The 24685-nt window shown below is 39.9% G+C and overlaps 3 protein-coding genes across 3 annotated transcripts; all 3 read right to left on the bottom strand.

Annotated features, from left to right (window-relative positions):
• Positions 1-1688: 1688 nt before the first annotated feature.
• LOC306862590 (phosphoglycerate kinase 1) lies at positions 1689-11485 on the bottom strand. Its single transcript, XM_079405481.1, has 10 exons — positions 11242-11485; positions 9973-10023; positions 8613-8768; positions 8233-8377; positions 5665-5768; positions 5438-5557; positions 4417-4531; positions 3550-3729; positions 3282-3459; positions 1689-2781 (listed from the first exon to the last, which is right to left on the bottom strand). Exons 1-10 carry the CDS (start codon positions 11304-11306, stop codon positions 2642-2644), a joined length of 1254 nt encoding a protein of 417 aa, XP_079261607.1. The 5' UTR covers positions 11307-11485; the 3' UTR covers positions 1689-2641.
• Positions 11486-19751: 8266 nt separating this feature from the next.
• Positions 19752-21255, bottom strand: LOC306862617 (cytochrome c oxidase subunit 7B, mitochondrial-like). The gene is made up of 3 exons (XM_079405511.1): positions 20702-21255; positions 20064-20185; positions 19752-19978 (listed from the first exon to the last, which is right to left on the bottom strand). Exons 1-3 carry the CDS (start codon positions 20736-20738, stop codon positions 19901-19903), a joined length of 237 nt encoding a protein of 78 aa, XP_079261637.1. The 5' UTR covers positions 20739-21255; the 3' UTR covers positions 19752-19900.
• A 238-nt stretch (positions 21256-21493) lies between these two features.
• On the bottom strand, positions 21494-24429 carry LOC306862616 (membrane-associated progesterone receptor component 1-like). Its single transcript, XM_079405510.1, has 3 exons — positions 24061-24429; positions 23356-23511; positions 21494-23238 (listed from the first exon to the last, which is right to left on the bottom strand). Exons 1-3 carry the CDS (start codon positions 24389-24391, stop codon positions 23144-23146), a joined length of 582 nt encoding a protein of 193 aa, XP_079261636.1. The 5' UTR covers positions 24392-24429; the 3' UTR covers positions 21494-23143.
• Positions 24430-24685: the final 256 nt, after the last annotated feature.

The raw sequence follows: 24685 nt of genomic DNA, 5'->3' as shown, positions 1-24685 counted from the left end.
AAAGTCTTTAGATGTTCGATAAAAATGAATCCCCTCACACAAAACTCTGCTCATATTGAGGAAATCCAATATGCTTTATCCATGTGGACACTTAGGACTGAAATCATGCTTGCATTTACAATCCCTCCTTCTGCATCGTTTTTTCCTTAGAAAACACATTACACAAGGAACGGATATAACATACAAACAATAAACAACTCACTAATATAAAGACTTTGACTTCAGGTTGTTTACCAAATTTACTGCTTGAAGTGGAGTATAAAATCCTATGAAATCCATTTCATTGGATCAACGCCATGTACAGTAAGCTATTAATCTGATCTCCATCTTCCACTGCTGCATGTCCTAAGAAAGAGACGCCCACAGTCTTTACTGACTCATTGTTCAGTAAAGTCTTTACTGACTCATAGTTCACGTGTGCACGGTCCTATATAACAGATTACTGCGGCTAAAAAGAACAAAACATATTTTAGCTTAATCCCAAAACAACCCAGATAGCACACGTACGTCTGCAAGATGTCTGTTAAAGATCTCTTGATCCGGAAAGCATCTACTGTCTACAAACGTCTGACAGATGTCTTTAAGATGTCCGTTTTACATACATTCTAAATCATAAACATCTTAAAGACATCTAATAAACATCTATTTGACATCTAAAAGGAAACGTCCTATAGACATATTGCAGATGAGCAAACACCCTAAAAAATACGTCTTGCAGATGTAAATGCAGACGTCAAATAGATGTCTCCGAGATTTATGTGTGCTATCAGGGAACGCTTGCACTTTTCGCTCACAGCTGTTGTTGAATGACGCATACACACCTCGGCAGGTGAGGGCGGAGCTAAGACAGTGCCGTGCATTATGGGAAATGTAGTTTAGAGTCTACTAGTTGCAACAACAGCTTAATCACGCGAACAGCCATGAAGTACGACAGAACATTAAGACATCTTTCTAGGTTAGTTTCAAAGGTTCAAAGAAAGTTCAGTGTAGTACAGCTGTTTTGCTCACTCAAAAGAATAATGAAGACTCATATAACGGTAAAAAAAATAATCAAACATTTGAGATAAAGTTGGACAGGACAAGAACAAAATTATGAATGCAGCACTTTTGTTTTTGCCCCCATTTTTCATGAGCTGAACTCAAAGATCTAAGACTTTTTCTATATAAACAAAAGGCCTATTTCTCTCAAATATTGTTCACAAATCTGTCTAAATCTGTGTTAGTGAGCACTTCTCCTTTGCCGAGATAATCCATCCAGGTGTGGCATATCAAGATGCTGATTAGACAGCATGATTATTGCACAGGTGTGCCTTAGGCTGGCCACAATAAAAGGCCACTCTAAAATGTGCAGTTTTATCACACAGCACAATGCCACAAGTTTTGAGGGAGCGTGCAATTGGCATGCTGACTGCAGGAATGTCCACCAGAGCTGTTGCCCGTGAATTGAATGCTCATTTCTCTACCATAAGCCATCTCCAAAGGTGTTTCAGAGAATTTGGCAGTACATCCAACCGGCCTCACAACCGCAGACCACGTGTAACCACACCAGCCCAGAACCTCCACATCCAGCATCTTCACCTCCAAGATCGCCTGAGACCAGCCAGCTGGACAGCTGCTGCAACAATCGGTTTGCATAACCAAGGAATTTCTGCACAAACTGTTAGAAACCGTCTCAGGGAAGCTCATCTGCATGCTCGTCGTCCTCATCGGGACACAGGTACATTTTATTGATGGCATTTTGAATGCACAGATATACCGTGATGAGATCTTTGTAACCCTGTTCCTGGCGATCAACTGTCCTGCAAAGTTTAGCTCCAACTCTAATCAAACACACCTGAAGCAACTAATTAAGGTCTTCAGGATCGCATGAAAATTAAAGGCAGCTGTGTTTGATTAGAGCTGGAGCTAAACTTTGCAGGACAGTTGATCACCAGGAACAGGGTTGATCACCAGGAACAGGGTTGGGCACCCCTGACCTATTGGGTGCAGACACATAAAAATTGACTTGAAACAATGAAAAAAAAAAAAGTTTGAGTTATTTTTCATTTTTATTATTATTTTCTTCATTCTTACTCGACGACAGGTCGCCTGGGTCTAACATTAGCCCATCATAATAATTCCAGTGCGAAACATTCATCTCATAAGCTGCAGGTCTAGGATGACAAGTGCAATATTGGGAGGAAAGTGTCTACAGTATTACACGTACTCAACATCTGTGGGGAGGCCACAAATATCACATATAAACTCTAGAATCACAACACACAATTACACTATGCACACATTCAGATTACAATGGGACACATTAACACTTAAGCAGGTAAAGCAAATGACCCATCTCTTGAATATAACAATCATAACAGGAACAGCCATTACTGCTGATGTCAACCTTTCGCTCATAATGGATGAAAACATCTTAAATGAGAAAGTTATTTGATGGAAGAAAAGCAAATGGATGATCTGAAAGTGTATGAGTCAGCAGGTCAGAGAGTCTAACGCAGACTGTTAGCCGTCCATAGAGAGTGGAGTAGTTGTTATTTGCATCCTGACAGGTGATAGAACGCTGAACAAACGCTGAGTGAGTAAAGATGACAGCTTCTTGGGAGATGAGCACCCAACCTCTGGCAGAAGAGGCTCAGAGCAATTATACGTTGCTGAGGGCTTCAACACCAGGCAACACTTTCCCCTCCAGCAGCTCCAGACTAGCTCCGCCTCCTGTGCTCACATGACTGACCTTGTCTTCTGTGTCCCACTTGGCACAGCAGGTTGCGGTGTCTCCCCCACCTGAATTTAAAGAGACAAAGATGTCAATTAGTTTAGTTTATTATAGTGGTTGACCGATATGGGCTTTTTTTTTTTTTAAACGGCCAATACCGATATCTTTGAGAGCCAGGTGGCCAATGGCGGACAAAAGCCAATATAGAACTCTAGATCACATCACACTATTTAATTTAAGGATTGTAAATAACATGCACAATTTCTGCAAATAAATTTACATTTATGTAATATTTATTAAAATACTTAGGAAATTAATCATTTGGAAATGAATCAATTTGAAATCATTTGAATTTAAATTTCAAATAGGAACTTCTTGATTCTGTAATAAGTCGTTAAAAATTACGGAATAAATTTCTGTTCATTACAACTGTCGGATAATGCTGATAATTAAAATATTGGCTGATAATATCGGCCCTGGCGATATTTCAGTCATCCATCAGTCTATTAGATGTGTGTCATTACATGCATTTCAGGCAAGAACTTAAACAATGAAATGAAATTCTTACCAATAATGGTGATGCAGCCATTTTTGGTCGCTTCTACTACTTTGTCCATCAAGTTCTTAGTTCCACGAGAGAAGTTGTCCCACTCAAACACACCAACAGGTCCATTCCACACAATCTGCTTGGCTCTGGCTACAGCCTCTGCATAGAGCTTTGAGCTCTCAGAACCACAGTCTAGACCCTGGACAGAGGGAGAACCATTTCTAGTTCACTTCACAGGAAAAGGAGGAGATCATACAGCTCTAAACAATCCAACATTTGTCCGCATTACCATCCAGCCAGCTGGAATACCATCGGCTACTGATGCTGACCCTGTTTCCGCCTTCTCGTCAAACTTGTCTGCAGTGACGAAGTCAACAGGAAGTGTGATCTTCACGCCATTCTTCTCAGCCTTAGCCATGAGGTCTTTCACAATTTTGGCACCCTCTTCATCAAACAGGGAAGTGCCAATCTGAGCACAACAAGTGAAAAAACTCAATTGGGATACTTCAGAAAACACTTATGCAATATATTTGGGTAAGATTATGGATAAAGAAAAGAGGGTGTTAGAGATTTCACATTATATTATAGTCACATATTTTGTTAATTATGAAGCACTGTTATAACAAAATTGTGTTTATTTTAGCCTAATTTATTTTATTCTTTTTTATTTTGGCAATGGGACATTTCATATACACTGCCCTCCAAAAGTTTGGAAACGCGAGTGGGGTTTTGGACAATATTGGCATGAATCCCTTTTCATTTGTGATAATTTTGCACTGATAAGGGGCAACACAAACTACAAAAACATTTTATTACATAAACAGCTTATACACAGAGAAAAAACTTTTGATTCATCAAAATATCCACCATTAGCAGCTAATACAGCTCTGCATAATCTGGGCATCCGAGCCGTCAGTTTATTCAAACATTGACTTTGAATTGGCAATCAACTGTTGAAGCTATTAAGGTGTGCTGACATAAAAATCTTTTAAAAACCTGGGCCAAGTTTAAACCAGTAACCAGGAATCACAGCTGGCAAAGGGGCATGTCTGACTTTGACATGTATACATTTCTATAATACACTGATTAATTTAAAAAATAAAACATAAATTGGGGACTTTAGTTTGCAGTTTGAATGAAGCTTCAAAGCACTCACCTCCATGTTCTTGAGAACCTTGAGGAAGGTAAAGGCCATTCCTCCACCAATGATCATCTCATTCACCTTGTCCAACATGTTGTTGATCAGCTGAATCTTATCTTTGACCTTGGCCCTGTATGATCAAAGCAACAATCAATCGAACAAACCCTTTTCAATGAAATGCTCATTTTTAAATGTAAATCTTTTTGGGAGGAAACTGAGAAACTGCACGAAGTGCCCTAGAACGGTTTATTTATGAGACAAAAGTTTAAGGATTGTTGTTCATTGCAGTACAGCTTATCAGTGGGTCAGTTGCCTCACTGAACTTTGTTACTGGGACAAACCCCAGACGCAGACTGCTTTAGTCACAACTACCAATGAGTGACGGCCAATGAATATGCAGGGGTGGATGCTTAAATAAAGACATCGTATGTGTGGAAGTTGTGCAACGGCCTGGACTCTGACTTCTGCAATTCATCTGCACTGAATCCTCCATTTCCACAAGAACACTTTGTAGTGATCACTGCGAATTAGTTTTCAGTGAGTTCCATCATTGCATCGCAAAGGTTTCAGCCTTTCACCAACCGGACATGAAACTATGAAAAGGAAGAAATCTACAAATGTTTAAATGAATACAATTCTTTTTACTGCCACATATGGGAGGTGAGGCTTAAAGAACATAAGAGCAAAAAGGATGTGTCACACATCCTACTGTTGCATAAGAGGATAAACCCATCTATTCCTGGACTGTCACTGATGCTTTCTGAAGGTTTTTTTCCAAGTGAGCAAGGACAGATGCATTCTAGTAAAGCATCTCATATTATACGACATTATATCTGGTGAACATTTAATGGTTTAGAATTTCACCAGCAGTACATTGACCAGAATAATGAGCTGAACTCCTTTCCTTTGATCATGGACAAGATCTTGCAAGACCATTTAAGGTCTTTTGGTGTTTTTAATAACTAAACCTGGTTAAAACGTATCCTTATGTATTCAGAACTAAAATAAGCTATCAAAGTACTCCATCAATACTCACCCTCCGAGAATGGCCAAGAAAGGCCTCTGTGGTTTCTCAAGGGCCATGGCAAAGTAGTCCAACTCCTTCTTCATCAGAAAACCAGCTGCCTTCTGAGGGAGATTCACTCCAACCATGGAGCTAGAGAGAGACATTAAACATGAAACTCAAAAGGAAAAAAGAAAATAAAAAAATAATAATAAATATTCATTTCTATTTTTCTATCACTGTTTCATGTAATAGAGCACCTATGAGCTCTGTGAGCAGTTCCAAAGGCATCGTTGACGTAGACATCACCCAGCTTGGACAGGGAGGCTCGGAAAGAATCAATTTCCTGCTGGCTTGCTTTGGTCTAAAAAGAGAAATCAAAAGAGATATCATTTATAGGTCAAATTCCACTTCGAGTAAAATAGCACTAAAACTGAACTGTGCAATTTCTATATATATAAATAAAAAATAAAAAAACTTCTGAAACGCTAAAATGTGGGATATAAACTTACAATTACGAGTTTATATCTCACAATTCAGAGAAAGGAAGTCCAATCCTGAGGGTAAAAAAAAAGACCAATATTTTCATACAATTGCAAGTTTATATCATTAAATTCTGACTCTGTAACTCGCAATTGCATGTTATCAAGTCAGAACTGGACTATAAGTCACAATTGTAGATATAAACTCGCAAATTTAAAAAAAGTCACAATGACCTTTTTTGTTATTTTATTCAGTGGAAAAATTGGCCTCCATAGATTTGTCTGTTCAAATCAATGCATAAAAATGGCAGGCAGGCTGAATGAAAATGCATAGTTACCCCTCTTCGTAAAAATAATCACTTCAATAGTATGCGAATGTTTGTGTCAGTCTGAAGAGACCCAGTAACAACAGTTCACTCAAATTAAAATGTTTATCACAACACATTTTCTCACCGTCTTGATGTGTACTGGACTTTAGTTCGATAAACATAATCCCGCCCTGAACTCACGCCGTTGGTCGAACCAATCTTGCTATGCAATGTGCACATTTTGAAACATGTAAATAATGTGTAAACCAGCAAATGGCGTACTTATGGCGTTTGCATAGTAAACTGGAGAAAGTATTTTAAACCCAGTTACAGTAGGACCCCTGAATCAAAACCAAACTACATACAGTTGATCAAATTACTGCTATCCACATGTACTCAAAGTTCATGACTTCTGAACTGCTGTGAATGAAAGGTTACACATGTGCCTAGAAAATGCCAAGCACAAGTTCACTGCAGTCGCCTGCCAGCAAAGAACATAGCAGTTCCTATGTCTCTTTCTATGCTCCCCATCTCATCTCTCTCTTTCTCTTCTCCCCTTCCCAGTATGAATTCCAGCCAGGGCTCCGAGGACCAGAAAAGCCACATGATCACACATGACCTTCCAACAAATGTCAATAGGTCAGCTGTGTACAGTATCTCTGCATGCACGCAAAGCCACCAACTGCCTTTATCGGTAGTAGCTTGTGCTTTGTAGATAAGCTTTGACTCCATGATAAAAGCCAATTATTAGCTTCTTGAGCCAAAACAGAATGATTTAGTAGAAGATCTGTGAAACTAGCCTAATTTTAGAGGGCTTCCTTTACTGACTAGTTGATATTTAAGTATGTTTAGTTGTAAGAGTCCATATAACAAATACCCTATTCTCATTTCACTTATTTTATTTTGAGCACATGGCATTTAAAACCATAGATCCTACCACAGGACCTTATAAGGTCTTAAATTCAGTTTAATCAGCTTATTTTTTATTTAAAGCCATGTCAAAAGCAAGGCTATCTTCAAACAGAATAAATAACAAAAGCCATACAATTATCAAGAAGCTGTGTGACATTTAAGGTTAAAAATCTAGTTAAAGTTAGACAAAATCTAAAATGTATTCAGGGAATACTTTTTTAAATGCATCAGTTAAACAGGGTTTAAAAAAAAAAAAACAGTACAGGTCAATAAAAAAAAATTAACAGACATTGTAAATTAATCAGTATCTTTAACATTTATAGCAAAACTCTTAATTATCATTTTAAGAGGTCTTAAATATGTAGAAGTTAAAACAGCACTGTAATGCATTCTACAGGCTCACAGTTTTGAGTTTACTTTATGGTGTTTATATTTTAATGTGTTGTAGAATCATTTATCTCCCTCATCTTTTTTAATTAGCAGCTGGGGGTAGTAAATCAGACATTATTTAAAACAAGAGTCTTATTGCATTTTAGACTATTTTATAATTAAAAGTTGCATTATGCATAAATTCTTCTTTTCTGGATAGTTGTGGAATTTTCTATGGTATTCAACATGGTATGTGTGACCCTGAAACAGATTTAGGCACAAAAAGCTGAATAAATAAGCTTTCCATTGATGTATAGTTTGTTAGGATAGGAGAATATCTAGCATACAACTATTAGAAAATATAGAACTTGAGGGTGAAAAAAAAAAATCAAAATATTGTGAAAATATCCTTTAAAGTTGTCCAAATGAAGTTCTTAGCAATGTATATTACAAAAAAAAATTATTTTTTTGATATACTTATACTTTACTTAATATCCTAATGATTTTTGGCATAAAAGAAAAATCAATAATTTTGACCCATGCAATGCATTTTTGTCTATTGCTACAAATATATCCATATGACTTATGACTGGTTTTGTGCTCCAGGGTCACATTTGACATTTAATTGTGTACTTAAATGTAACAGCTGACAGCTAATCAACCGAATTCATTACATGAATTCATTACAGAACTCTGCAAAAACTCTGTAGGATGACCAAGCAATTTCTGCAGAGCCACTGCTGTACGGCGCACTGACCTTGCTACCCGATGCATCTTTGCCTTTGCCCTCCTCGGCCACATGGAACCGCAGGTTCTCCAGCAGAATGACAGAACCTGCAGGTGGGTCTGCACAGGCTTTCTCCACATCTGGACCCACACAGTCCTTCAGGAACTGAATGTCTCTTCATAAGCAAATTAAACAGCAAGGTCGGTGGCAAAGCAATAAGTTGAATTATGGTATGTATGCATTGCTAATAAGATGTCAGCTTGAGAATGATTTTCTACCATACATTTGTAATGTTTATGCTGTAAAGCTATATAACATCACTGCTGTCAAACCGATATAGCTTGAAGGTTTATATTTCTAACTGATGGTGTAATACATGTAGGTTAAAAGTCTATATTGAATTTGCTTACTTTCCCAGCAGGTTCTTGAGTTCTGCAGCCACAGGCTCCAGAGAGTACTTGTCTGGCATGGGGACTCCATCAGGCCGGCCCAAATGGCTCATCAGGACTACAGCTTTGGCCCCATTATCTAAACAATACTGAATTGATGGGACTGCAGCCTTGATTCTGATGAGAGCATATATAATATTAGTTACAAATTCTGTATCACATGGCCAACATGTCCTTTTCAACAGTGAGCCAGTGCTATATAAAAATATATAACAAAAGAAAATACATTTTGTAATCATAAATTGGTATTTTTTGCCTCAAACAGTATTTCATACCACATACACTTTTAAATAGTACTGCTGACCAGTGTTGGGGGTAATGCATTACAAGTAACATCAGTTACGTAATCAGATTACTTTTTTAAAGTAACTAGTAAAGCAACGCATTGCTTTTTAGTTTATAGGGAAATATCTGTGTTACTTTTTCAAATAAGTAACTCCAGTTACTTTGTTTCCCATGTTTTAACTGACAGCTCTGGTGTTGCCATGTTGAGAGATTTCGAGAATAAGTGCAGAGGTGTAGTGTGCTCGCCTGCTCGGTCATGTTACTGTAGATCTAGACTAAATATGAACATACATGTACTCATCTCACCTGCACAAAAACAGACTCGGTATTCCTCAAAATGAATAAAAAGTGTCCAATGCAAGCTCAGAATATTATACAAACCTGCTACACTTAAATGTTAAACCTGATATAATTTATGTATTTAACCCCATTTTAACCAATGTTTTTGCTACTGACCTTCGATGATCTAGTTCAACCATACTAAGCAAAAATGACATGCGTTTCAGTTTTGTTATTGCTGAATAGTGTTGAACTTTCTTCTCCTGCTTCATATTCTTCAGGCAATTAGTTTGATCTGCACCCTTTACTGTACAGACAGGTGTGAAAGGGCTTTTACATTTGTAAAAGAATAACTTTTTATATTAAAAACAAACAAGCAAGCCCTACCCAGATTTAAAAAGTAACTCAAATGTAACGCAACGCCTTACTTTCCATAAAAAGTAACGCAATTAGTTACATTCTTAGGGAGTACCGCAATATTATAATGCATTACTATTAAAAGTAACTTTCTCCAACACTTCTGTTGACATTATATAAACTTAATTTCTTTGTTGAAATTGTAATTACAAGTAAATCTCAAATGTCAAGAATTTGATTAGTTCTTTAATATTTTTCAAAACTATATACACATGATAATATAAACAACAAATCTGTGGGTCCATTTTAATGATAAAAACATTGCAATTAATCGACAGGATGTGAAAGAACCGTTATTGGAAAGACAAAAAAAATGGAATATCAGCAATATCCATCTCACCTCTGGTTATTTGTTATCGTCTTGTCCTTCATAGGGACGTTGAAGTCAACCCTATTGGAGAGAGAGAAAAGTAAATCGATCTACTAGAGAATTAGCCAAATAAATAAATAAATACCATGATTTAATGTAATAATTAGATTGCTCATTCATTATTTGGAATATCAAAAGTTAAAAAAAAAATCATTTAAAATAAGAGACAACTAAAAATATCCTCAGCCCTATGCAAATGCTATGCTAAAGTCCTTTAGGGCAATTCATTATTGTTATACAAAACGTCCAATAGCAATTTATCTCTTTAGCTTTAATTTTAATGTGTATGAAAAAGACCACTAAATTAATCAAAATATACACAAGCTATTTTAATAAATAAAAAGACTGTACAATGACAATAATAAACGACTAAATATACAAGCTATCTGATCAGTCTCACTATTAGCTACACTATATATATATATATATATATATATATATATATATATATATATATATATATATATATATATATATATATAGCTAGGAGTGATTTACACACACTGCTGCACGTTCACACCGTCTCCATGACTATAGTGAATTATATAATACTGTAAAGCCCCCTAAAGCATTCAGATGTTCAGGGAAGAGTCACTGCTATAGATACTGATACACCGGCTACTGTCATATTATTAATATAAAATTAGACAATATTATAGCAGAGAAGACGTGGATGTCGTTTAGAGGCATATACTACAAACAATCTTAATTTATGTGCATGAAAATAAATACCTGGCATGCGTGAGGGAACACGCCACTAAATAAACGTGCATACTGATATAAACCCGCCAGCACACGTACAAAAGACTTTATAAAACGTACTGGTTGTCGGAATAATAACGTTACAAAAAATAGACTAGAGGCTCCCTGACTATTTGACATTTGTAGATGGGTGGAGTCATTTCACCAAGACATTTGCAGCATATACAGAATGCGTGTGAGAAGTTTAAAGATCTGCTTTTATTTCAATACAACGGAGTTATGACAGAAATTAGACGACTTGCACGTGCTTTTGGTGCATTTGCCATCCTGCACGTATCTGGAATCCCTAAAACGTGACGTATGACACTTACACTTCCGGTTATCAATGATTGGCGTTCTTTGGCATAACCTTGAGCGATGCCAAAAAATAAAGCTACATTTTGATATGCCTACATTAAGTCAGACAGCATAAATGAAGAGTACGAGCATGCTGATAAACCGTTTGTGAGTAATATAATGGTTACAATTCAGACTAACCTCATGATCACGCGTTTTCCTTTCACGTCCACCTTGTCCAACGTGAGTTTGTTTGACAGAGACATTCTGGCGGTGGATTTGCAACAAATCTGTCCTTTGGTGGTGTGGTGTGGTGCTGGGTAAGTTCCCGAACGAGAGTGACCTTAGCTTGATGCTGATGTACACAGTGTGGGCGGGGCTAATCGAGGTATGCGGCTCTAAAGGTAGCGCTCATTGGATACACTTATAATGCCTAACTGAGCTCAAAGGATGTTAGACAACGTGTTGCAATGTTGCTGCCCCCTATCTAGAGACCCTATGCTCCTGAATTATAATATATTAACTTATTTCGGTACCATTTTTGGTCTCATGGTTTAGTTATAGTAATTTGGTGTATTTGGGAAAGGGTGGGGGTTAGGAGCTGATGTTGGTGTTTGGACCGCACATTTAATAACCAGAAGATCCCATCACAAAATGCTCTCATCTACATTATAGTCACATGCTTTTTAAGAAAGTATCCTTTTGCCCATGTCAAAATTAAGACTTATTCATTACATTTTTTAAATAGCCAGTCATACAAGTAATATTAGGAATGCAATTATTTCAGGCAAAATATATGCCACATTCAACTCTGTTAGCCATATACATTTATTTCTTCTATTACATCATATTGAATTATTTTAGTTCATACTGGCAATTTGCCACACTTTAATTGCCAAATTAATTTATCAGAGTGAAAAATACACACGTGTTAGGCTTTTATTTGTGCACATAACATTGAATGGTGTGGTTGCTGCTTCATCCGGCGGAACTTCTACCACAGACTTTTGGCTGCTTTATTTTTTCACTAACCACCTGATGGCGCTATTTTCGACACTCTCGAAGGTTGATCTCAAACTGATTCCTGGAGGGCCACAGTTCTGCAGAGTTTAGCTCCAAATCACACCTGCTTGGAAAGTTCTAAAGATCTTGGAGACCCTGATTAGCTGGATCAGGTGTGTTTGATTAGGGTTGGAGCTAAACTGTGTAGAGCTGTGGCCCTCCGGGAATTGAGTTTGAGACCAATTTAAATGAGGAAAACCAGAGCAGTGATCGTTCTGTCTTTTGGTATGCCTCTGGGGAGACGCTCCATGCAGATCTCCAACCAGGGCATGCCATGTTCTCTGTACTTCTTCAGGTTTCTTGAGAATGACAGATCCAACTCCTAAATTCTGGCACACACATCTCCTCTGTACACCGCTGCATGAGCTGCTGCAGATGGAACCTCACTTGTACAGCTCCACAAAATCCTTGAAGTTCCATTTTGCTTTGCAGTTGCGCATCTCATCCCAGTACTTGATGTGTGGGAAATAGTTGAATTTGGACATCCCAAGTTTGATACAGCAGACAGGATGGTAACTCATGGAATTGACCATCTCCAAGGCTCTCTGAAACGTATGTGGATATTCAAAGGCTTTTCTCTGGCATACTTCCCGACAGAACTCCCCCACCATCCAGCAGTCCACTAAACATCCGATGGGACGATCAGGCCCTTTCAAAGACTGCAGCGGCAAGCGGTCATTTCTCTGGTAAAAGTCACAGAGAAGAATCTTGGTTAATTCTTCATTGACCACTTGTGCGCCTGCGAGAAGGCTGTCGGTCAAAGGAAAGGTGCGCTACAGATGCCAGGTTTCCAGGGGAGGAGGAGACTCGCTCCCACCCTCACACTGCCAACTGGAGCCAACCCATGAAAGCCCCTCATCCTCATAAGGCTGTTTGGATGGGTAGCACATACACCAAGCCATGATGCCATCTGCCTGGAAGAAATACACATGGCCCACCCAAAAAAATAGTTCCTTCACTGCTAGCTCCAGCTGGAATGCAGTCCAGCTATTGTGAAAGCCACCCAGGCATTTCTTGTACTGCAGCTGATTGTAGAGTGTGGTGCAGACCCAATCTGTTTTCATTGTCCCGAAAAGGAACAAGCATCAGAACTGATTCTAGGAGATTGTCCATCATGGGCTGGATGAAAAAATGGCTAGATTCCAACACCTCCTGGTACCCAGGACGCACCAAAAAGACGCCCTCCAACCTCATGCAGGTCCTTGTGTATGCCTTCTGGGCCAGGTCGTCAACATGCTCCACGTACCTCCACGGCGTTATGTGCAATCATCCTCCTGTGCTTCTCGATGTGGAGATCACACATTGTGATCACTCGGCTGACAGGATATTTCTGTGGCGACGCCTCATGACAATGTGGAGTTACCGTGTACAGTTGCTAGAAATTCAAGTGGCATCTTCCTTCATGCACAGCCTGCCTAAGCATTAGATCAACATCTATGGGCAGACAATCTATGTTGCTTTGGAAGTTGGTGGTTTCACACATTGAGTAGGCCAGAAAAAAGGGTTCCACTGCCACACACCACATCCTGAAGTCCGTAAAGGGACAACAAAAGATCAAGTGTGGATAGTGCATCAACCGGTCCGGTGCAAAAGATTTCAAAATAAAATCCACCAGTGTCCAAAGGTATTTTTCCGTGATTTTGTTCTCTATATATTTTTGTTGTGAAAAAAACAACAACAACAACCTTGAAAACCCTTTAACATCACACAGCAGCATCAATTTTCTGCACGTAATTAAATATAATGAAATATGAAAGTATATGAATAAATAAATTAATATTAAATATGAATACTAAATACGAAACTGGTTATGATTCTAGAGCAGAGGTGACCAAACCTTTTTCTGGAGAGCCACTATTCAGCAGAATTTAGTGTTAACCCTAATTAAACACACCTGGACCAGCTAATCAAGGTCTTCAAACTCACTAGAAATTTCCAAGAAAGTGTGTTGGAGCTAAAATCTGCAGGACAGTGGCTCTTACAAGGGCAGGATTGGACACCTGGGGCCTGTACCATGATGGTAGATGACAAAACCAAACCACTTCAATCCGGCTTTGTTGGTGCCATGAGGCTGATCATCAACTTTCTTTGTCAACTCAGGCTTTAATCCTGAGTTTGTGGAGCACGTGCACATGAATGTGTGACTTCACTGGCGAACAGCCAATCACGAGCCTTGGTTAAAGGTTAAAGGTTTTGCTAAAGGTTAAGAGATTGAAGTATATGATGAATTTAAATGCATTTACAATGAAAAAAGTACTTGTTCATGAAAGAGGACAAATAAAATAAATTATCTGTCTTTATCAGTGCAGTCACAAGTGAAACTCGGGAGTTAGTTTACATAGTTGGAAATGTACAGAGATAGAGACTCAAACTTGTAAGGTCACAGTAATTTTTAAAGTGTTATCTATTGATTCTACAACTTATTTATATTATATACCTATATATCTGTATATATTAACATTCATTTAAAATAAATCATTTATAATAACTGTTAAACTAAAGTTGCTTGTGTGTAATGAATTAATAATAATATAAATCATATAATTATATAAAATAAAACTATACAATTTAAAAAAACATATAATTAAATAAAATAACAAAATTTTTGGTTTTGGCCAGACAATTTTTTTTTTTGGTACTAGTGGCCTTTAATTTGGATCAAGAGAAACTGGGGGAGTGACTTTTCTGTGTCAGACATGTGTCACTTTGCTCACATTTGATTGGTCCAATTTCAGTTTGAGGTCCCCTTCATAGGTCACTTCAATGCTGCTGTGACGTCACTGTATGGGAACACCCTTTGGTGTGACGAATGTCTGAAGCCCTGTACCATCCCACCAATCCTATTGGCCAAAAAGCACTTGACACCACCTTACGCATGCGTAAGCATAGTATACCTGCGTGCCACGCACTATTTCACTCAGATTTCATTCCTTTAGTAAAGCAAATTTTTCTGTGCCCTAGAAAGCATCCCGTGTTCTCAGCGATATTTTTTTTCTCGAGCAGTGTTTAACTCCTCTTCAGGGATGCGATGAGTGATCGGAGATGTAAGGAGCCGTGTAGCAGGTTTATCACGGCGGGGGACACTCATGATAGGTGCGTTGTGTGCCTGGGCCTGCATCTCCCCCAATCGAGTGCAAGAGGTCAGCGAAAACTTCGTGGAGCCCGTTATTTTCACCAACGAGGATCTACGGCCCACCCCGGAGGCCTATGATGCAATCTCCTTCGGCTGCGGGCTGTATGACGATGACGTTTTGTCTCAGAGTCGGAGGACTTACTGGCCGACACATGCGGATCTCTTCCTCCTGGTGGACAGGAGAGACGCAGCTCTCCGTCCTACAGCGAGCTGTTGGACGTGGTCACTCATGCGGTGGATAATCTGGGGCTGGATTGGGAGGCTGACGCAGCCCAGGCCCAGGCCCAGCCCCAATCTAAGCTGGACGACCATTTCCTAACTAGTCGTACATCTGCTCAGCCCCGTAAACTGCTCCCCTTCTTCCCGGACCTCCACCAGGAGGTTTCGAGGTCCTGGAAGCAGCCGTTTTCAGCATGTATCACAAACGCCGCGGATTTCACCACCATTACTGACATGGCGGGCCGAGGTTATGCCACAATGCCACCGGTAGAAGAGACTTTGGCTGAATTTGATAGTCTCGCCTCCTCCTCCCATCGAAGCTGTGTTGAGTCACGTCGAGCTTCGTCGGGAAATCATACTCTTTTGCAGGTCAGGTGGTGGCCACGCTCCACTTGATGGTGGTGCTTCAGGCCTACCAGGCGGAGCTATTGAAGGCACACTGCAAGCACACTGCCCGAGCAGTCAGCCGTTCAATGGCCGGTATGCTGACGGTTGAGCGCCACCTGTGGCTCAACCCCACCAACATAAAAGAAAAGGACAAATCTTTTCTCATGGATGCCCCGATCTCCAAGGATGGACTGTTTGGAGATTCAGTCACCGCAGAGGTGAAGACATTCAGGGCAGCGAAGCAGCAATCAGCCGCTTTCCGCCAGCTGATTCCGCACAGGCCCAGGGAAATAGAGATACGTCAGATGCTGGCGGCGCGCTCGCGCTCGTCGTCCTCACACCGCCAACGGGGTGCCCCGTGAGAAGAGCCATCACCTATGGCACCCCCTCGTAAGGATTGGGGTCCTAGAGCTTATCCACCGGCTCGCCAGCGGAAAAGATTAGACCTGAGCTCGATGGCGAAAACCTCTCGTTCTCAGGGCCCTAGCAGCAGTTCCTGACCCCTCTGCTGTTCGTCGGGCTCAAAACATTGACAAAACATTGACTCGCCGCAGAACGCGCCTCGAGCAGTATTGGAGCGAGCCACCACTCCGAGCGCCCCCTCAGACATTCTGTGCGCTTCAGCCTTCAGGGTTCGAGGGACGGCCCAAGGGTCTGGTAAGGACGGCCCGTTTATTATTATATTATATTATTATTATAGCAGTGGGGCCCGATATGCATCCTGTTGGAATGAATCCTGCCTTAAACACGCTTCAGGATCCTATACAATGAAACACAGCGACCTTAACACATGCATTTTTCATTCTTACAGACGCAGCGAGTTTTCTGTCCTCGGAGATTCTAACGCATGTGGAGACATCACAGCCACAGACGGTGGTCTTGAGGCCATTAAAGGATTTTCAAGCCGCGTGACCAGAATAGACCAGAATAGACGGTAAAATCTATTCTGTCTCAGATTCAACCAAACGACTGGTTTGTCACAATCGATCTGAAGGATGCATACTTTCATATTCAGATCATCAAGAGACACAGGAAGTTCCTCAGATTCGCTTTAGAGGGCAAAGCGTATCAATACCGTGTTCTTCCTTTCGGATTAGCCCTGGCTCCACAAACCTTCACGAAATGCATGGACGCAGTTCTGGCCCCGTTGCGGCTCCAGGGCGTTTGTGTGCTAAATTACCTGGACGATTGGCTGGTGTTAGCGCAATCACAGACTCAAGCACGCTCTCACCGAGATCTCGTGCTAAATCATCTAAGCAGCCTGGGTTGCGCACGAATCTCCAAAAGAGTGTTTTGATCCCTTGCCAACGGATAATCTTTTTGGGGATAGAACTGGATTCTCGCGCGATGAGGGCACGATTGTCTCCCCTGCGCATTCAGTCATTCACGTCATACCTTCGCCACTTAAAAGCAGGTCGTACAGTGGGTCTATTATTTTGGGTCTAATGGCGGTAGAGTACCCTGTATTCCGTCTAGACTTACTTCACATGTGCCCATTTCAATGGTGTGGCTCGCTTCGGAGTGGATATGCTCTCGAGACGGAATGGAGGCTTCACCCTCAAACGGTAAGCTGCATATGGCGAGTGTTTGAAGAAGCGAAAGTGGACTTATTTGCGTCGAGCATGACTACTCATTGACCACTATGGTTTTCCCTATCCCCCCCCATCGCCCCTGGGACTGGACACTCTAGCCCACGAATGGCCCAGACGAATGACCAGTTTGTATGCCTTTCCTCCGATCTGGCTAATTCCAGCGGTGCTATCCAGAATACGGTCGGACAAAGTGGAGCGACTGCTGCTGGTAGCTCCGTGGTGGCCCACTCAGCCGTGGTTTGCTGAACTGATCAGTCTGTTAGCGGGCTCTCCGTGGGAGATTCCCCTCTGACAGGACATGTTGTCGCAAGCATGGGGAATGATCTGGCACCCACGGCCAGATTTATGGAAACTGTGAGTGTGGCCTCTGAGTGGAGTGAGTTAATACGTCCCGGTCTTTCAGCGGAAGATACCGAGACTATAATTAATTCTAGAGCGGTTTATACAAGACGTTTATATGCCTTCAAATGGAAACTGTTTACTACCTAGTGTAGATGTCGTGATATGGATGCAGCTTACTGCCCCGTCGCTTCAGTACTGAAGTTTCTTCAAAGCCGTTTTCCAGAGGAAGTAACGCCAGCCACTCTTAAAGTATATGTGGCAGCCATATCTGCTAACCACGCGAATATAGATGGCGTCATCCTCTGGTCTCTCGATTTATGCAGGGTTCATGACAGCTGCGGGCTTTCTGCCCTGCGCGAGTTCCATCATGGGATCTGTCCATTGTATTACAAGGGCTATCAGGACATCCGTTTGAGCCCTTGAAAACTGTGACTGAAAAAATCCTGACTCTAAAGACAGTCCTATTGTTAGCTTTATCCTCCCTCAAGAGAGTTTGGGATCACACCATTTCACCTTCCTGCATGGACTTCGCACCAATTGGTGAAGGTTTGGTGCGACCAAGGCCTGATTCCTAAAGTCGCTTCGAATCCTTTTCGCTTCCAGCAGGTGGTCTTGGAAGCTCTCTCCCCCACAGAGGCGAGGTCAGAAAATCTAAGCCTTTGTCCTGTGAGGGCGCTGAAGATCTATGTTGATCGTACAGCTCAATGGCGTGAGTCCGACCAGCTGTTCGTCTGTTTTGGGAGTAAAAATAAAGGTTGCGCTGTCACAAAGCAACACATGTCCCATTGGCTGGTTGAGGCTATATCCTTAGCCTATGAGGCGCGCGGGCTCGCTTCGACTTTAAGAATCCGAGCTCATTCCACGAGGGCAGTGGCTTCATCGCAAGCCTTCCTTAGTGGATCTTCTATGGATGATGTGCTGAGGCAGGATGGTCCTCACCGTGCACTTTTGTCAAATTCTACAGCCTGGATGTGAGGATGGCCCCTGGCTCCCGGTTTCTTTCCACTTGAGTAGATGCTTTCCTCGGATCCCAGCTTTCTCAGGTACGTCAGGCGTGATGGTATAGTGTTCCCATACGGTGACGTCACCTATGAAGGGGAACATCTTGGTTACTTATGTAACCATGGTTCCCTGAATAGGGAACGAAATGCTGCGGTTCAGGCCGTTCCGTACATTTGATAGCGTTTTCCTTAGTCCATGAAATCTGAGTGAAATAGCACGCGGCACACTATGCTTATGCATGCGTAAGGTGGTGCCAAGCGCTATTTGGCCAATAGGATTGGCGGGATGGTACAGGGCTTCAGACATTCGTCACACCAAAGGGTGTTCCCATACGGTGACGTCACCGCAGCATCTCGTGCCCTATTCAGTTTTCCTCTTTCATTGATAGATTGTTTCATCTTGCTGTATATATGTTTAAAAACTTCATATTGTTCAATCTTTTAATATTTGGTAGTGACTTGCACTGACTCTCTCATGAGAAGTGAATCAGTTTCAAGGCATGTGATTGTGCACATGAATGTGTGACATCAGTAATGAGCAGCCAGAGTAAGTTGATGATCAGCTTCGTGGTACCAACAAAGCCAGATTGGACTGGTTTGGTTTTTGTCAACTTGGGTTTTGTCAAATCCTGTAACCCTGAGTTTGTTCAGCCACCATCATGGTACAGGCCCCAGGTGTATGGTACCAACAAAGCCTGATTACACTGGCTTGGTTTTGTCAGTGTGAAACCAATTCTGTAACCCAGTTTGTTTGGCTAGCTTCATGGTACAGGAATTAAAGTTGGAGTAGTGAACAGCTTAGGGTTTTATCCTAAATACAAAACTGACCTTCGAAATGGACATGATCATCAAAATAGACAATTCATTTGATGATAAATTATGTCAAGCTATTATAACATGTCAAATATGCAACTGATGTAGGATTAAATCTGTAATAACACATTTTAGCATTAAGTAAACAAGATGACTAATGTTAAGGTTTATATTTAATTTATTACATTTTTACAGACATGCCAAGACAGCAACAAGATTGGATGAGGTGAAAAGTCTCCATTTGCAAAATGGAAAAGTTCAAAATGTCATTCAGAATCCTCCAGCATTCAGTGCACAATGAGGAAATGCATTCATTCCTCCTGCCATGGCTTGGGCTGCACCTTGCCAACAGGTGACAGGTTCCATACAATGCCTGTTGATGTGGCCACCTGCAAAGACAGTGCACAAAATCACATATAACACATTGAAATTAGATAGATAATTACTAGAAGGTTTGTGTTTTCAGTCACTTACATATGCCCAAACAGCTGTGCAAAATGTGACCCCAGCAATCAGCAGAGGAGGTCCATATTTTGCATGAAATTCACGGGACAGATCGGACCTCTGTCGCACAGCCACCTGACGGGCACTCTGACCTATTGTAAAGAAAAAAATAATTCAAGTTTACATATGCTTCAAGACATTATTCATTGCCTCAACGAAGAATTGTCAAGAACCTGGACTCACTGAATTTATGAAAGACATTCCTAATGCAAACTATTGCCTTTATTTTAAGTCATAATACATGACATATATTTATGGCACATACATTTATAGATATATTAGACACATTTTAGAACATAAGACAAATTCTTGCACTCAGCGGGAGTAATACTTACATTTTAAGATGATTTATATGAGCTATATGTGATGTCAGGTTTTAAGCGCACATATGGCAAATAAAATATAAACATGTCTTTATAGCGAAAGGTGACAACATATTAAATAATTTGCTAAATTGTACACACCAGCGAACTACGGAAATATTATATTAAACTAGCTTTAGCATAAGTTACAGGAAAATAACTGCCAGAATGCCTTCATTGTAACAGATACGGTTCACTGAAATGTGAAATAAAACAGTCAGTCCTCGAATAAGATATTTAACTTACCGCTGAGATTCAGGGCAGCTTTGGCGAAACGATACATGTTTTTGTACAGTCGAGAGCTCCTGCTAATACCCTTGAACTGAATAGCAGAAACAAAATGGCAGCGCGGAAATAAGTGAGCGAGGCGTGCGCGTACACGCGAGGGGAGCGTAAAGACAATCAACGGTAGATTCAACAAAACGCAAAATTTAAATGTTACACTCCGATAGTTTAAGGTTATGTGGTCTATGGTTAACCTATACGGGAGTAACGTATACTAATATGTATAAACGCGTTAAAATAAAAAATCAGTTTATATTAAGGAACCATCATTGCTTTTTTACGTGTGTTAACAGTGTTAAAGTTAGTTCAATACTGCGCCGGTTGTTCGGTATTAACTCTGTACTGTGTTTACACAATATATATTTATAATACTTATAACTCAAATTGCATAAATGATCAGTGTATCATGCATTAGAGTTTTCTGCAACGGATATTAAGACGTGTCAGGATGGCCGAGTGGTCTAAGGCGCCAGACTCAAGGGCTGATCCCTTCCGATGATCCGGGTATTCTGGTCTCCGAATGGAGGCGTGGGTTCGAATCCCACTTCTGACACATACCTTTTATTTCAACTAGAAATACTACAAATGTTATCGGATGTCTTAAATACAAGAAACAAGCTCATCCTTTACATATTTACAAAATTAGAGGGATATGTCTTCCCTTCTCAAACATCGTAAAGCCTATGAATAAAATAGTCAGGAAACTGTAAATAAACCGTTCATTCTTAGAAAAAAATATTTAAAATTTAAATTAGTTTTTTCCCATATGGAACAGTTTATTAACACTTTGTACAAAATAAAAAACAAGTTTGCATGTGTGTTGAATGTGTTGTATCATCAGCTTTTATACAGTGTGCTACAGTGCAGCTCACACTCAAGTACAAATAAACTTTGTTCAGAAATTTGGTATAGATGTTATTATTGTGGCCAAAAAGTAAAATTAAATTTGAAAATGCATGAATATGAAAATGTTTCCACTATTACCTTCCATTAATATATCTTAGTAAATGATATTTAAATTACGGAATAGTTTACCCAAAAATGAAAATTTACTCACACTCCAGATGTTTCAAACCTGTACCAGTATCAACACAAAGGAAAAGTTGGTAACCATTGACTTCCATAGTATAAAAGAAACTCAAGCAGGATTGGAACTGGGTGAATACATGACAGAATTTTTATTTTGGGGTGAACTATCTCTTCAATTAAATAATCAAAGCTCTGCAGGTTTAATTGTATTTAGCAAAATATAGCGTAATGCAGTGCAATGATAGATAGATGCACATATAAACATTTCTCAGTAGCACAGTAGTACATTTTAACATGAAAAAAAAAGTATGGACAATCAAGTGGATTCTGTCCAGTTACTGTTCATCTTGAAGTATTCATAATATGTTATTCTTACATTTACATTATAAAAATCATTAGATTTCACAGCAAAAACACACGTATCACAACCTGAGGGTGGACGTTTCTAGAATTATACAAACAGGCCTTTTACTTGCTAAAAAAAGTCTCAATCAGATGACAGAAGGCTTGTCGTAGGTTATGTAAAACATGTATTTCAGCAAATTTTTGATCATGTTGATAATCTAGAGGCCTTTTGAAATTCACGTACCAAATATAATACAGTAGGCTTTATAGAGTTAACTTGCTACAGTTGGAGCAAATGCTGTGTTAAATGGATTCACCGACATAGTGTTTTAAAATAATATCAGTAATGCACAAAGATAATAAACCACATTCTTTAATAATGAAAATTATGAACAGAAAAGGTGTTTTGAAAATACTTTACTTGGTAACAAAAATTGAAAATATAATCTCAACATAATAGAATGGAATGTGTATCTAATCTACAAATTTCCTGAGCAGATGTTAAGACTAGTATGTGATAAGTTTGCTTGAAACCTTCCTTAGTATGGGCCTCGTCTTAATCTGTATAAGGGAAACGGGTCCAACAAGCACCCCTGAATGAGAGCTCCACTCCAACTTTTACTATGATGCTCATTTAAAAGCATTCTAGTGCATTTTCATATTTATATATGTATTTGGTTTAAATGTTCTCTGGCTAGATCAAAATCTGGAGTCAGCAATCAAAATAAAAAGAGTGAGATTTGTGTCCCATATTTATAGCAAGCTATATATTCCTCAAGAATATTTTTACCCAAGAATTCTTCAAATGACATGATGATGAGTCACAGCTGCTGTAGACACATCATACACTACATTAGGTTTATGAATACAGTGATATGAAATTCTGTTTCTGAACACATGACGTGCTAATTAAGGTCACAGTGATGTATATGAAATGACGTGGAGGTTCAGACAAAACAGTCAAAATGAGCTATCAGCAAATGTGACTGCAACAAAACTAACATGAATGGAAGAGCTAAGTTTGTTGTCCTAATCTTTCTTTTTGTCCTTGACTTCCTCATCATCTGTGTACTCAGTCGGTTCCTCTCCAGGTTTAAGAAGCTTCCCAATATAATCATATTTCTCTGTGGAGGCAAATATAACTCATTACTCAACATTTAGCAATGCAACCCAGTTGCAACATTCCTGAAGAGCGCAACTGTAAAATCAGAGGCTGGAACAAAAGGTGTCCTTCAACTCACGAGTGAACTGGGTTTCCCACTCGCTCAGGCTCTCCTGCTGCACAGCATTGAGATCAGAAAGATCATCATGAGTGTCTTTCAAGGCCTCCTTCTCCAAACAGAACGTGGCCAGCCCTCTGGATGCATCTCTGCCAGCAAAGACCCCATAAGGGCCCTCTAAAAGTGAACAAAGTGAGTATTAGATCTTCAAAAATATATCAACTCAACAGTAATGTAAAACAAGTAGTGTCCATTTTCATGAATGAAGCACCATTCTGTGCTCAGTGGACATCTTCATTATCTAGTCAACCTTTATCCGAGTTTAGTCAATCATTCACTGATGACCAGCAGTTTTGGCATTGCAAAAGTGTGCACAAAAGTTACCAAAACGCAAAAATACTGCGATGACGTCTCTGTATCAGACCAAAAATAATGTAAATAGAGAACAGGGTTGCGTGACATCTCTATTATCCTGCATTTTCAGTAGGTTAGAGGTTCTGACTTGGCATTTGTAGGTTGTTTAAAAGGTGCGACATCAAGGGGCGTGTCTGAAATTAAATTAATGCATTTTCATGGAATATTTTCAAATTAATAACTCGCATATATGCCAACGTAATTCAATAAATCACGTAATCTTTTGAAAAAATAAATAAATGCATTAAAAAAATCACCTGAGATAAGTTTGAAATAAGACCCACGACTGAATCTGAGATATTTGCATGCTACCTGGTCCGTAGAACTTCTTTCCTCTTGTAACATCAAACACTTTCCCGTTGACAGCCATCAGGATTCTTGGGTTTTTCAGTCCATCATACTCTTGCAGTTCTGGCAATATGAAATCTCTTTTCTTTAGTTTAGGCAGCGGCTCTTCAACCGGGCCAAAGTCTGCAGGCTTGTCTCCGCGGACGATTTTGTACAACAGGAATAAACAGAGACATAGCAAGCTAATGTTCAGAGGCGAAGTGAAAATTTCCTGAAGAATTCCAGAAGTTTGCTCGACCTCCTCTTCAGCCATTTCGTCTCTGATGTTGTGCGTGAGAAGAACATTGAGACTCATCGACGACCGCAGCAGTGAACCAATCACAGAAGCCAAAAACACACAATAGTGCGACGCCAGCCAATCAGATTGGAGGTGGATTTCTGGGGCGTGTAGTTTTTGTGATGGCTTTGGAAGTTAACTGTAATCTGGAAGCCTTGCGTGACTTTTTTTTAGGTTTTGTAATATTGAGAAAATATTTATTTAACTGTGTTATAATGAAAACAAAATATAAACTATATTTATAGGCATAACTAATGTCCTGTGCCAATGATGGAATTACATTTCATGTAACTACTTTAATCAGTAAAAATA

This window comes from Barbus barbus (assembly GCF_936440315.1).
Source record: "Barbus barbus genome assembly, chromosome: 43".
NCBI lineage: Eukaryota > Metazoa > Chordata > Actinopteri > Cypriniformes > Cyprinidae > Barbus > Barbus barbus.
This window is presented reverse-complemented; position numbering and strand designations above follow the sequence as displayed.